The 14,874-nt window shown below is 39.5% G+C and overlaps 1 protein-coding gene across 6 annotated transcripts in view; it reads right to left on the reverse strand.

The window, feature by feature from the left end:
- Positions 1–14,874, reverse strand: part of LOC127583067 (breast cancer type 1 susceptibility protein homolog) — a 70,763-nt gene that overhangs the window by 38,207 nt on the left and 17,682 nt on the right. For 3 of the 6 annotated variants that reach the window (XM_052038795.1, XM_052038797.1, XM_052038796.1), the window contains exon 10: positions 3,161–6,796. In XM_052038795.1, coding sequence (XP_051894755.1) covers positions 3,161–6,796 — 3,636 coding nt within the window. The remainder of the gene's footprint in view (positions 1–3,160; positions 6,797–14,874) is intronic. The other 3 variants (XM_052038798.1, XM_052038800.1, XM_052038799.1) reach the window with 3 other exon arrangements.

Here is a 14,874-nt window from a genome sequence, read left to right on the forward strand (position 1 = left end):
TTCTCAGCCCAACTCTGCATCCTATGTCCCGCTGTAACCTCTGACAGCCCTCTATACTATCCACAACACATCCAACCTTTGTGTCATCCGCAAACTTACTAACCCATCCCTCCACTTCCTCATCCAGGTTGTTTATAAAAATCACAAAGAGTAAGGGTCCCAGAACAGATCCCTGAGGTACACCACTGGTCACCGACCTCCACGCAGAATACGACCCTTCAACAACCACTCTTTGCCTTCTGTGGGCCAGCCAGTTCTGGATCCACATTGCAATGTCCCCTTGGATCCCATGTCTTTCTCAATAAGCCTTGCATGGGGTACCTTATCAAATGCCTTGCTGAAATCCATATATACTACATCTACTGCTCTCCCTTCATCGATGTGTTTAGTCACATCCTCAAAAAATTCAATCAGGCTCGTAAGGCAGGACCTGCCCTTGACAAAGCCACGTTGACTATTCCTAATCATATTATACCTCTCTAAATGTTCATAAATCCTGCCTCTCAGAATCTTCTCCATCAGCTTACCAACCACTGAGCTAAGACTCACTGGTCTATAATTTTCTGGGCTCTCTCTACTCCCTTTCCTGAATAAGGGAACAACATGCGCAACCCTCCAATCTTCTGGAACCTCTCCCGTCTCCATCGATGATGCAAAGATCATTGTCAGAGGCTCCGCAATCTCCTCCCTCGCCTCCCACAGCAGCCTGGGGTACATCGCATCTGGCCCCAACGACTTATCCAACTTGATGCTTTCCAAAAGTTCCAGCACCTCCTCTTTCCTAATATCTACATGCTCAAGCTTTTCAGCCCACTGCAAGTCCACACTACAATCCCCCAGGTCTTTTTCCGTAGTGAATACTGATGTAAAGTATTCATTAAATACCTCCGCTATTTCTTCCGGATCCATACACACTTGCCCACTGCTGTATTTGATAGGCCCTATTCTTTCGCATCTTATCCTCTTGCTCTTCACATACTTATAGAATGCCTTGGGGTTTTCCTTAATCCTGCCCGCCAAGGCCTTCTCATGTCCCCTCCTGGCTCTCCTAATTTCCTTCTTAAGCTCCTTCCTGTTAGCCTTATACTTCCAGAGTATAAGGTATTTTTTCATTTAAAAAAAACTAGTTTCATTGGAGCATTCTGATGAAAGCTCACCGATCTTGAACGTTAACTCACATTTTTCTCTCTCCACAGATGCTTCTTGACATGTTGAATATTTTCTAGATTTTGTTTTTATTGCAGATTTCCAACATTTGCAGTTTTTTTTAAATATAATGAGTCTAAATCTTTAGATGTGATAAATGAATACAACCTGCACAACTAAAAGTAACTCTCAGTATTATTGCCCCACTAAATCTATGATGTTCTAAACGAAGACAAGTTTCATAGAGAGTATTCTCCCTAAAGAAAGAAACTGGAATTTTCTTTCATGTATTCTCAACAATTTGGCTGGACATGATTTAAGTATGTGAGCTGTAATAAAATTGGCAAAGGCACTTTCGCTATTTCCAGTTTTTAATTCTCCTCTTCCCCCCATAGGAATATCATTTCATTTTAATCAATGGTCAATATTTCCCTTAACTTTACGATTCCAGTACCCCCAACCTTCACTTTAGATTTCTATATTCAGGGTTTATCTTTAACTCTCTTTTCACCTTTGTCATTGACTGCTGGTTTATTCTCCCACCTCCAGAATAAACACATCTATTCATTGTTAATCTGTTCCAAGGAAATCCTCAGTAAACAAGACCCATAGATTTGTTTAGGCTGTGAATGATTTTGATAGGTTACTCCCAGGTTCTCCTTTTACTAAATCCCACAGAAAGGAAAAAACAGCAGATGCTGGTTTAGTTCTGTTTTTTTTCCTTGATGTTCTTTCATTATCTGATGGAAATCCCTGAACACTAAATCACATACATTTTTAATATTAGTGGCAATTACCTATAAAATGAGAAACTAAATCAGCAACGCATCATGAATAGGATCAGGTGCAATGTGCAGCATGCTGATATCCATATCAGTTGCCAAAGGAGATGGTTTAGTTAAATACATTAGTTAATATTTTTTATATATATAAAAAATTTTTGGCCAGCAATTAAATGAAGATGCTTGTTTGCAACTTTCAGTAGGCTGCCAACAAAGATCCAGTGATCTCTGATGCAGGTTTTCCCTTTCCCAAAATCAGTTGCTGTCAGGGAGCAGCTTGGGGGAAATCTCCAACGTCTAACTACACCAAAGAAGGCTGACGGCAAATCAGCATGAAATGAAAAGTGCTAGTTTTCAAGATTATGTCTTTACATATTTGACAGAGAACAAAGATTGGGACACATGGAAAAAGGCGGCAAGACTCTAAATACTAAAAACAAAAACTACCAATGAAAATCAATTATTAGTTTATAAAACAAAAGAATTTTGAAATAATCTGAAGGAATAAAGACAAATAATTTTACATGCAGATTGTTGTGGCCCAGAAAGCTGATTGAGCAGTAAAGTTGACTTACTAAATCTTTAAAACTCAGTTATGTCTCACTTAACAAGATGCAACATTTTCCAGCTTTTAAAAAAAAATGCACACAAAATATAGTAGTGGTGCAGTGGTTAAACTACTGGACTAGTACTTCAGAAACCAGATAAACAGTCCAGAGGCTAGGTTCTAAGCCCATCATGGCAGCTGCAGAATTGAAAATCATTTAATAATCTGACATTTAAAAGAGTTCAGTAATGACCAGCTAAAATACCCATGATAAAAATGCAACTGGTTCACTGATATCTTTCAGAGGACGGAATCTACCATCCTTCTCTTTCAGACTCAATGTGATTGACTTTTAAATACCCTCTCAAATGGCCTAGCAATCCACTCAGTTTAATGGCAATTAACAATGGGCAAAAAAAAGCCACCCTTTATGCCAATGAGCTAATCATGAAAAATGAAGAAATTCATAAAATTGTAAAGTTTTTTCCTCAATGTGTTGATGTTATTAGAGAAAGCTTCAACTGTGCAACTAAGGAGCAAGAATTCATTTATACTCCCAAGTCTTTGCCACATTTCCTCAATTATTATTAGTTCTGAAAGTTATAGTTCATTTTGTCAATCACCTGGAAAATTAACCAGTTCAAATGCCACCTTTGAACCAAACTTAACTCCCAAAATGCCATACCTAAAAGTTGTGGCTGCAGATCTGAAGCAGGTGTGCTTTTCCAAGTTTCTTCATTATTTTCCTCCCAAGTTTCAGATGCAGACAAATTTACAGCATTTTTTTGTTTGTGATGTGCCTTATGGCTCATTTTTGGTTGTGGACTGGGATTAGGGGATGAACCATCAGAATGAGAAGAAAACAAGTCCGGAGATTCTTCAGACCCTTGGCTTGGGGAAAGGGATTCATTTTGTGGACAACTCTTACCTTTGCTCTCATTTAATTTATTTGCTTCAGTGAAAACTGGCTTTCTAACTTCTGTATTATTATTTGGCAAAGAAGAGTTTTGATCCTGGGAGCCTTTTAAAGACAGACAAATTGTATTTAAGGGACTCTGTGATACTGACTTAGTTTTTGAACCCGATTTGTTGAATCCAAATATCTGAAAACAAGGCAAGTCTTCATCACTTGTTTCAGATTCTGAAGTTGACAATTTCACTGGTCGCTTCTTCCAGCCTCTAGTCTGACCTTGAGAATAGCTTTGCAAGCTGCCGTTCAGTTCTTCTGCCATTTCTTTATCCGGTTTTAGCTGTGTGCGATCCTCTCTCATTTCACATTCATTCTGCATTTCATCCAGCTCATTGACTGCATTTTTTGCAATATTTTTATGGAAGCTCGGCTTAGCAGAGTCAAATAGCTCATCAGGAGTTGCAGAGATCATTTGCAAAGTCTCACCAACTTTATTTCCTGCAGCATTGCTTTCGTCTGCATTGGGAAAGACAAACTGAGAATGGTAACTTGCTCCATCAGCTAATTTAACTAACTCACTTTCTACATCCTTAGAAACTCTTTGAGGTAATTCACTGTTTTCATAAAACTCTTTATCTCTTAGCAATTTATCCGATTCTCTCTTTTGGTAAATATCTTTTTCAATCTCTTCAAATTGGTCCCCAGCTGAAAACAATTCCATTTCTGGATGGACATTGGATTCAAGCTCTGGATCCAAAACACTCTGCTGAACAGCTTGGTCAATAAGTCTACCCTTAACTGGATTTGTAGCTTTAAGACAAGAATTGTTGTTTGTGTTGCTACTTAAGTGCTTACCAGTTTGGCTTGATCTATCAGAATCAAATTCTTCTTTCTCTGTAGAGGCCAAAGAACTACTTTTTGATCCTTTTTTTCCGAGCAACCTGTTATTCCTTTTCCCCTTTGTCCTACTTGACAGAGGCACCATCTGCTGGCCATGCTCTGGAAATACAGATGGAAGAGGCAAAGATGCTGTTGGAGGAACAATTTCAACAGAATCTTGATCTGCCCTGTTCATTTGCTGCACGTCATTATCCAACTCCCGAGAGCACTGCTTAGCTTTGGCCTCATTGGCAACCAGAGTTTCTTTGATCCCAGAAGCAGTTTTATCGAAATTCACTTTTCCAGTTTTTTGATGTGTAACAAAGTTTCTGTCATTCTTTCTATTTACTGCAGCTCCTTTATCTATCTCCTTAGATTTACCAGCAGACTCACCCTGGGAAGTTGGAGCTGCTCGGCACCCACCTTCCACAGATCGACGACCTGCAGCTGGCAAAAGAATAAATGATCTCCGTTTTGCTGACTTAAATGATTTTAGAAGCTGTTCAGTGTCCACTTCACTGTCTCCAGCAGTCTCCTTCAATCTGGTCTGTTTTGTAGACACTTTCTCACCACTGCTTTCTTCACTGCTCATGGTTGCTACCTTTGACTGATTCCCAGACAAAAATGTTGTATCATTTGAGCTCAACTTTCCAACTTCTGTACAACTGGAATGGAGATTCTGACCATTATGTTCTCTCTCAGGAACATGCTGTGGTGCCAGCAACAGGACACTGGCCTCTGTACCTGAATCCTGTGAGTATGTGCCAGAAGCTATTGTGACAGGTGAATGATTAGAAGACAGAGGATGTTTAGCCAGCAGTGTAGCATTACCAGTTTCTGCTGTTTTATCACACACCATTAATTGTTCTTCCACATCTCCTGATAACCCAAATGCAGCGCCATCTTCAAGTTTTTCTACTACACAGTTTCCACAAGAAGCTGCAAACTTTTCATTTGAACAATTAACATTAGATAACTGCTCACTGCGGGTTTGGGCTATAATATCCTGCATAGTTAAACTTTCAGTTTCTACACATACATCTATATCAGTGTTTTCCACACTCTGCTCTGAAGGTGCAACATCTACTCCAGTCCCGAGTTGTGAATGCAACCTGGTCAATTCAGTTTTCTTGCTCATGTTTTTGCCTTCCATGATTAACTTTTCATCCAGAAGCTTCAACCTGCTGCTTCTTCTGGTCGTCCTCATTTCCAGTTCTGTTTTCACAGGTTCTTCACTACTGGGGAAACTGTCAATTTTGTTTTCATTCATATCAGTTGGGCTGCTTCTGGGACTTGGTGTTCCAAGATGGTTGACAAGTTGCAAAGGTTTAGATCTTTTCTTGGTCTGTTTTGCCGATGACTTTTTTCCTTTGTTCATGTTTTTCTTGCTTTCAGCATCAGCCTTGGCCACCTTCAGATCAGGCTGTTGCAGATTTTGCATACAGTCTTCCACCAAATGCCCAGTTTCCACCATCTCACTATAAACAGCAGCTTCTACTGGAGTGGCAATAATGGGCTTGTCTTTCTCTTTACTATCAGATGGTTCTTCTCTCAATCCTTCATTTGTCTCAGTTTCAATGATCTGAGGCACAAGAACATGTTCCTGATCAATCTGGATGTTTGCATTCCAAACGCCATCAACATGATAACCATCATTAACTGGCGTTTTTATAAAGTCTTCAGGATACAATCCATTGCTTCTTGTTTTTCTTTTTTGAGTTTTATTGCAACTAATCTCAAAGTCAGGTTCTCTGTGGGCCTGTACATCATCACTTTTGCTTTCAGATCTGAAACTCCAGTTTACAGGAGCACTCTTTCTTTTGTCTCTCTTATAGGTTTTCCCAAATACTTTGTTTTCAACACCAGTTACCAGTGCTTTTGTTACATTTCTGTCATCTTTTAAGGGTGATGCAAGAGGATCATATTCAACTTTTTCAGTATCATCTGAACTAGAAGCTTCTTCACAAGATGCAAAATGGCTCTCTTTTTCTGCTAAAGAATCTGATTCAGTGTTCTGGTCACATGGATTAGATTCAGCACCAAGCCTTGACACCTCATCAACGTTAATTTTGGATAACCATTCACTGACTTTTCTGATAATTCTCTGGCTTTTTCTCTTGGACACTTTTGGAGCTGATGAACAACTAGATTCATTCCTATCTTTCTGAAAATCAGTTTTATCTCCGACTACCCAATTAGAATCTTTCTGATTAACGTCCTCCTGGTTATCCAATATTTCCAAGTCTTTTTTCAACATATTGTTCTCCAAAGGCAATGGCACCGGACTGTCAGTGAAAAGCTCTTTTCCATCAGTGCAATTTTCTGTATTCACCATTTTTGCAGCATGATGCATGATTTTTTCATTGACATTGTCAACTGGAGACCCATGCATCTCTCTGGGTGCCTCTGGGCTACAGAAGCTACTTTCTGATTTGTTCTCAGTCATTTGTTTTAGTCCTGCCACAGATTCAGTTGCACAGGAATAATCGCCAGCATCAGTGTTTGCAGTATCTTCTGACACTTCATTATCATCTACAAATTAAAAGACATTTTCAATCACAATCACTAAGGGTTAGGTTTGATTGACATTTTAGTCTTTAATCTCTTACTTCAGTGTGTACATCCTTAAAGTCAAATTTAAAGCCTCAGACAATATTTTCCCCTTTCACCAATAAAAACAAAATTTAAAGTCATCTGCCAGTTCTCAGCTTGGTGAACATTAACTTAATTTGATGACAGACAGGAACAAGTCATAAAGATCACTGTTTTCAAATGATCATATCTGGAGGATTAGTGCTAACTGACAGCTATGCAACTATAATGAATAGAATCTCTTTATACCTTCCAAGAGCAGAAATCCCTTGGTCTAGCTTTTTGAGTCCAGGCACACAAATGTAATCAAAGTGAATACCTGTGACACTTAAATCCATTATAATTTGATCAAATGCTTTTGTGGATAAAACATTTGTGTTACAATAAACATAACTCATATGAGGGATTTTTTTCTGAAATGTATACTATTGAAACATTTGCCTATACTTTTGCAACCTTCAGGTTAGATGAATGTAATGCTCTGTGTCTCCCTTCCTCCACAAGTTTCAACCTAGTTAGAATTCAGGCAATCGTTATTTCCCATGTTCCACACCAATTCCCCCTTATCAATGATTCCAACCTTCAATGATCCACTAGTTTCTCATTCCCCAAGCTCCAAATCTATCAATCTCAAAGTTGAATACACTGAGAGACAGAACCTCTACAGCCCTCTTGGGTAGACAATTTGTAAGGTTTACTAGCTTCTGGGTGAAATTTCTTCTCATCTATCCCCACTGGCTACTCCCTAATTTTAAGACTGATGGGTCCACACACACCAGCCATGGGAAACATCATCCCTGCATGCAATTAGTCAAGTCCAAAATGGATTCTGTATGTTTCCAAGAATTATATATTATTTTTCTAAACTCTTAGTTGGTCTAGGCTGTTTAATCTCGTCATAGGACATACCCACCATAAAGTTGGTATCAATATGGTGAACTTTTATTACCAATTTTGTTTAATAATTCTGTATGGTACATTAAAGGCCTTTTGAACTCCAAATTCATCGCATCCAATGGTTCCCTATTGCCTATCCTGCTAGTTACAACCTCAAAAAAAACTTGTCAAGTATGATTTTCCCTCCCCAAGCCTATTGTTAGTTTCTAAGTACCCCATTATCACTTCCTTAAAAACAGAAACTTGCAATTTCCCCGCTACTGATACCAGGCTAAAAGTTCCTTCTCTCCTTACTTTCTTCAATAATGGGGTTACATTCGCTATTTTCCAATCTGTAGGAACAGTTCTAGAATCAGAGGAACTTTGGAGATCGACAGCAAGTGTATTCACCACCTCCACAGCCACGTCCCAGAAACTTGGGATGCAAATCATTGGGTCCTGGGGATGCATTAGCTTTCAGTCCCTTAATTTCTCCAATACTATTTCTGATTTTACTAATGTTAATTTCTTAACTCTTCATTCATGCTGGAGCTGTTATTTACCATTTCTAGGTGGTTTTCTGTGAAAACAGAAAAATATCTTTTATTTCTCTGCTATTTCCTTTTCCCCTATAATAATTTCTCAGTTTGTCTGTCTCTGTGGCACCCTTGTTAACCTAACTAATCTTTTCCTTTACCACATTTCTAGCAAAACCTTTATAGCCCGGTTTATATTTCTTGCCAGATTACTCTCATGCTCTATTTCTTCTTTCCTGTTCAGTGACTTAGTTGTACTTTGCCACATCCTGAAATATCTACCAATCCTTAGATTTATTGATTTGACAACATTGTAAGCTTGTTTTCCTTGATCAATACCATCTTTCAGCCATAGCTAGACCACTTTTCTCATGCATTATAAACAATTAACTATTAATAGTACTAACGATATGTTATGACAGTGATCAAGCAATGGCTAAAATTTAATTTAGTTTCCCAATCTACCACTGCCAACTCACACCACATAGCTTGATAGTTTATTTAGATTTGAAACCCTGGTTTCAGATTGCACTAAATCACCTTTAATCTTGATTGAAAATTTTCTCATGAGCACTCTCCCCAAATGGCCCTTTAACTACCAGGATCATTGATAAATGCTGTCAATTGCACAATGCTAGCTTTAAAACAGCTAATTCCAGTGTTGGATCCTGATCTAGGAAACCAACTCTTATACATTATACAAATTCATCTTGCATAATATCACTAACTGGTTTTGCGCATTCTATGCGGATCAAAATTGCCTACGATTATTATCCTTGTTCCACACATTTTCTCCGTGCCGGACAATTACTACAGATGGAGGACCTATAGATAACAATGTTTTCTGAGCCTTGCTGTTTCTGAGCTCTATACACATTGATTCTGATTCCATCTCTCTCGTTTGAGATAAGAGCTTTTCTCTCAACTTCTGTTATCATCAGGGCTACCCCATCTTTTCCATTTGACCCACTTCTTCCAATGAAGTGTCCTGGAATTTTTAATTCCAAAACATTATCACACTGCAATCAGATGGTTATTAGATCTTTATTTATTTCTACTTATGCCATTAATTCATCAGTCTTGTTATCTGAATGTTAGCAGCATCCATAAAGACTCTTCAGTTTTGCCTTTTCAAACAGTGTTCCGATCCTATAAGGAGGTACATTCTTCTGACTGCATGCTCTATCCTTTCCCAGCCAATTCAGGTTTTCATTATTCATTTTGCTCGCTTGCCTTGTCCTTTAAAACTTTCTAAATTTTGGAACGCACATGCTACCAAGATTATGCCAAGTGTTTTTTTTTGGCACATTTATAATTTTTGGGGATCCTAGGAATTCGGGAGATTACAATGGGAATAAGGAAGGTCTTAAATCAAACATTACAGCCATTACACAATCATAAAAATTAAAATCAGAAAACATGAGCAGCTGGCCTTGCAATACGCTTCTTAAAAATGTAAGCCCAATTTAAGTAATTGGTTAGTCTCTTCAAAACGGAACTGATTAATGTCCTTTAAGGCATCCTAAAGGAAGATTAAGTCAGTAAATTTTCACCCTGGCCCTTGAAGTTAATTGAACAAAACCTACAGAATAGCAATCAATTCTATGTGCTTCAATACCAGGTACTTCTGTAAAATATTGATCAGGATACAGCTATCAAAGAAACATTAGAAAGAGGTAGTTATGTACATTACAATGACACCATCAGTGCAGCAGCCATTAGATTCCAAAGACAATTAATCATGTCTCTCTTTCTTAAACTTTAATCAATTTCCCTCCATTTCAAAAAAAAACTGTTCAATAGCAGTAGCAGTTTTCACCAAAAAGATGCTGCAGGTGAGGACAGGAAGGAAGCAAACTCTGGCACTCTGAGATTGTGCAGAAAGACGTAATTAATCAACGAAAGCAATGTTTTGTTCTGATGTATTAGAATAGTGTTTCACAAAACGGGAAAAATAAATGGGAACATGACCCTCGGATTAAGAATCCCATGCCCTACTGAGCTAGCCGAGCACTTAGGTAAAGTACATTTGTATTTATATGGCTACAGGTAAAGCTAATGGAAAAAGAAATCCAGGTGGTTATAGTGCATCAATCTTTAAGAACAATGACATGAGGTTCTTGGCTAAACTGAAGAGGGTGAGACTGGTTGCCAAGATGATTCACTGTTCATGGGACCAACTGATTAACAGATTAATGAGGGCAATTAGAGAGAGAGAAAAAAAACAAAAGGATCTAGCAAACTGTGAAATGCAGGTCAGATTTGTTTGCTGAAGCCAAAAAGAGAATGCTGGAAATGTTCAGCAGATCAGACAGCGCCTTTGTAGTGTGAAAAACTGAGTTACTATTATAGATAGATAGCCTGATAACAGAACCAGTCAATTGTGACAAAAATAGAAAAAGCAAATTATCTAAAACTGTTGAATTGGACAAAGTGCCAAAGGCTGCAATGTGTTCAGATCAAAGATGACGTGCTGCTCCTCACATCAGGCTTCATTGAAATGGTATAGGAGGGAGATCACAAACAGATGTCATTGTTGGAAGAAGAATTACAGGATATTAAAGGATGGAGAATTACAGGCAACTGGAAACTCGGGATCACCTCTGCAGACTCTACAGAGTTGCTCTGCAAAGTAGTCACCCCACCTGCATTTCATTTTCCCTGGTGTAGAGAAGCCCACATTGTGAGCACTGAATGCAGTACACTAAACCAAAAGCTCAAATGAAATCTCTAACTTTTTGTGTTTCTGGATGGTGGAAAGGCAAGAGGTAAAAGAGCATGTGCTCTATCTCAGTTGCATGGGAAAGTGCTGGGGAGGTGGAGGAAAGAATCAGGAAGTAGAGAAGGGAATGGGAGGGGAGGATAGAATCTCATTGAAGGAGTCAAATTGTAGAGGAGGATCCAATGAATGCAAAGGATGATAGGATAGGAGAGGACAAGGAGAACCCTATCCTTGCTCTGGCCGAGGAGAAAGGTTGAATAAAGGTACAGGAAATAGATGAGATGTGGTTGAAAGCTCTATCAACTACAACAGAGGGCAAGCTATGGTTAAGGGGCTAGGCTGACATGTCAGAAGCACCTCTCTCTGCTGATGCTGCACGACTTATTGAGTAATTTTGTTTTTATTTCAGGTTTCCAGCATCTGCAGTATTTTGCTTTCAAATTACTGATTTTAGAGAATGTTTACAATATAGGAGGCCCTTTTGACCCATCAAGTCCATACTAGCTCTATGCAACCAATTACAGGTCGTCCCCAGGTTACAGCACAGTTCACTTCCTGTGAACTGTTTGGATGACGCACAGTTCGCAAGTCATAAATGTGGCTGTAAACCAAGTTCCCAGGACTTCCCACAGTAGCTGGCAAATCCATCCTACCGGTCTCTCAAATGTTCATATGCAGGAGCTGTACATAGGTCAGGCTGCCGTAAACTGGGGAGGACCTGTATCCTACAACCCACACTCTCCCCATATCCCTACAGATTTAATTCTTTTCAGATTATTGTAACTGGATAAACAAGTCTGCCCCTCCTACTATCCCCCACATTCTAGACTCTAATCCCTCACTTCACCAAAAACTTTTCTCCTTATCTTAGTTCTGGTTCTTTTGTCAAATTCATTCGTTCTTTTTCTCTTTTTCCTTGATCACTATGCCATTGGGAACAGCTTCTCTTTATCTACATTGTTCATGTTTTTAAATACTTCCATCTGATTCCCTCACACCCTGGTCTCTTCAGTCTATCCAAGTAACTAAAGTCCCTCTAACATAAAAACAATTTAAAATCTGCAAACTCGTTAAAGCCTCGAACTAGACACAATATTCCAGATGTGGATGAACTAATGTATTACTCTCCCCGTTTTATCGAACACTAACCTAATATTTTGGAACATCACATGGCTGACTTTCAATTCCATCGTGATATCCCGGTATTCTATTCCTTCATTTACAAAGCTCAGAAGCCTCTGTACTTTTTTTTTCCTTAAAAACAAAAATCACTATCAACCTGCCCTGCCATTTTCAACAAGCAATGCACTTATATGGCCAAGTCTCTGTTCTTGTACCCCTCGTAGAGTTGTCTCCTCTGGTTTATATTACAGCTTCTCATTCTTCCTGCCAAACTGTAGCACTTCACATTTCTCAGCTGAGTGTTTCCAGCTTCTTCAGTTTTTATTTCATTTTTCCCCAATATCTGAAGTTTTTTTGATTTTCATAAACCCCAACACCTTATCTCCTTGAAGTCTTTTACTAATCTGCTTTGCAGTTTGCTACATCTTCACGTTTTGCATCATCTGCAAATATGGAAATTGTACCTTCTACACTCAAGTTCAAGTCATTAAAATATATCAAGTAGTTGTCATTGTATCAATTGCTGGGGATCTCTGTTTTCATCTCTGCTATTTCTTGTTATTTTAACCAATTTTCTAACCTTACTGCAAAAACATCCTCTTATTCCATGGGCTTCAAATCTTGATGACCCCACTGAGACACCTTATGAAATACTTCTTGGGAGTCAATAATAAACATCAATCATGTTTCCCTCCCCAAATAACTCCATTTAAGTTATTTAAGCATGATTTGCCTTTAACAAACCCATGATGATTTTCTTCAATCAATCCAGACTTGTCTAAGTCACTGTTAATTCTGTTGCTAATTATTGTTTCAGGAACAAGGTTAAAGTTTCTGATCTATGTTATCAAGTTTATCCCCACACTCTTTTTTTGAACAAGGGTGTACACTATTTGCAATTTTCTGGTGCTCTCTCTGAATCTAAAGATGTTTCAAAGATTACACCTGGGTCTCCACCACTACTTCCCTCAACAACCGAGGAAGCATCCCATCTGGACCAGGTAATTATCTGCTTTCAGAGCAACTGGCCATCTGGTATCTGTTCTATTAATTCTTAGCCCATCCAGAATCTCATCCACATCTCCCTTTACTGAGTCTTCTTTATCACCACTCTATGGTTTTCTTTTTGCACGTCTCTAATTTCCCTGCAAACTCGTTCTTCAATATACTTCCCACTAGCTGGTGGCCTACCAGATAGTCACAGAGTAATTACACCCACTATTGCTTCTCAGTTCTAAACAAAGAAATTCTGTACTTCACTGTTGCAAAACATTTTTGCTTTCCAGCACTGCAATATTCTTCTTAAACAATACTCCCACCCTACTTTCTTTCTTACCTTCCCTGAACATGTATCCAGGAATAACTAGAACCCATTCCCCCCAACACCCCCCCCCCCCCCCCCCCCCCCCACCCTCCAAAAGAAAAGCTGGTCTCTTGATGCCACAACATCATCATTATCATGATTTAGTTTGGAATGACATCAAAATTGGTGGTGTGGTTGACAATCAGGAAGATTGTCCCATGTTACAACAGGATCTAGATCAATAGGGAAAGTGGGTCAAAGAACAGCAAATGGAATTACTCAGGCAAGTGTGAAGTGATGCATTTTGGGAAGTTAAACAAGAGCAGGACATACACAGAGAATGGCAGGGCCCTAGGGAGTGTTGCAGAACAGAGAGATCTAGGGATAAAAGTACATTATTCCCTGAAAGAAACATCACAGGTAGACAGGATGAAGGCAGTGTACAGCATGCTTACCTTCATTGGATGGGGCATTGAGTATTAGAGTAGGGACATCACATTATAGCTGTACAAAACGTTGGTGAGATCGTACTTGGAATATTGTGTGCAGTTCTGGTCGCTATACGATATGAGGGATGCCATTAAGCTAGAACAGGTGCAGAAGAGAATCACAAGGATGTAGCTGGGACTGGTAGGCTTGAGTTATGAGGAGAAGCTCGATAGGCTGGGGTTATTTTCCATGGAATGAAGGAGGCCAAGGGGCGACCTCAAGAGGTATACAAAATCATGAGGGGCACTGATAAGATGGATCGTCACAGTCTTTTTCCCAGGGAAGGAGAGCCTAAAATGAGAAGGCATAGGGTTAAGGTGAGAGGGGAAAGATTTAAAGGGTGTCTGAGAGGCAAGTTTTTCCACACAGAGGGTGGTAGGCATATGAAACAAGCTCCAGGAAGTGGTAGAGGAGGGTACAACTACAACTTTTAAAAGACATTTGGACAGGTACGTGGATAGGAAGGGGTTAGAGGTATATGGGACAAATGCAGGCAAATGCAACTAGCTCAGGAAGAGGCCTTGCTCAGCACGGACAAGTTAGGCTGAAGGTCCTAATTCCATCTGTATAATGTTATGACTATCCCAAAGGGTTAACTGTGCGTGCCGCTCACCATCATTGCTTAATACATTTGAGTTAATGTACATGCAGAATAAACACTGAATTCTCCAATTTCAGGTAACCTGTTCTCCTCTGTCCCTTTCTCTCCAATGATCTACCCAGGTCCTCCTACACAAACCCAACATCCCCCCAGCTGCCTATCACCTAAACCTTCATTGCCTCCACCTATCACCTCCCAGCCTGTTGCAATTTCCATCCTTCCCTCCCCCACCTGACTCCATCTGCCGATCACCCCTCCTCACCTGGATCTGCCTATCACTTGTCAGCTCTGGCCCCACCCCTCACCTCTTCATACTGGCTGTCTCCCCACTACTCTTTCAGTCCAGATGAAGGATCCTGATCCAAAACA

Source organism: Pristis pectinata, chromosome 25, assembly GCF_009764475.1.
Source record: "Pristis pectinata isolate sPriPec2 chromosome 25, sPriPec2.1.pri, whole genome shotgun sequence".
In the NCBI taxonomy this organism is placed as follows: Eukaryota; Metazoa; Chordata; class Chondrichthyes; order Rhinopristiformes; family Pristidae; genus Pristis; species Pristis pectinata.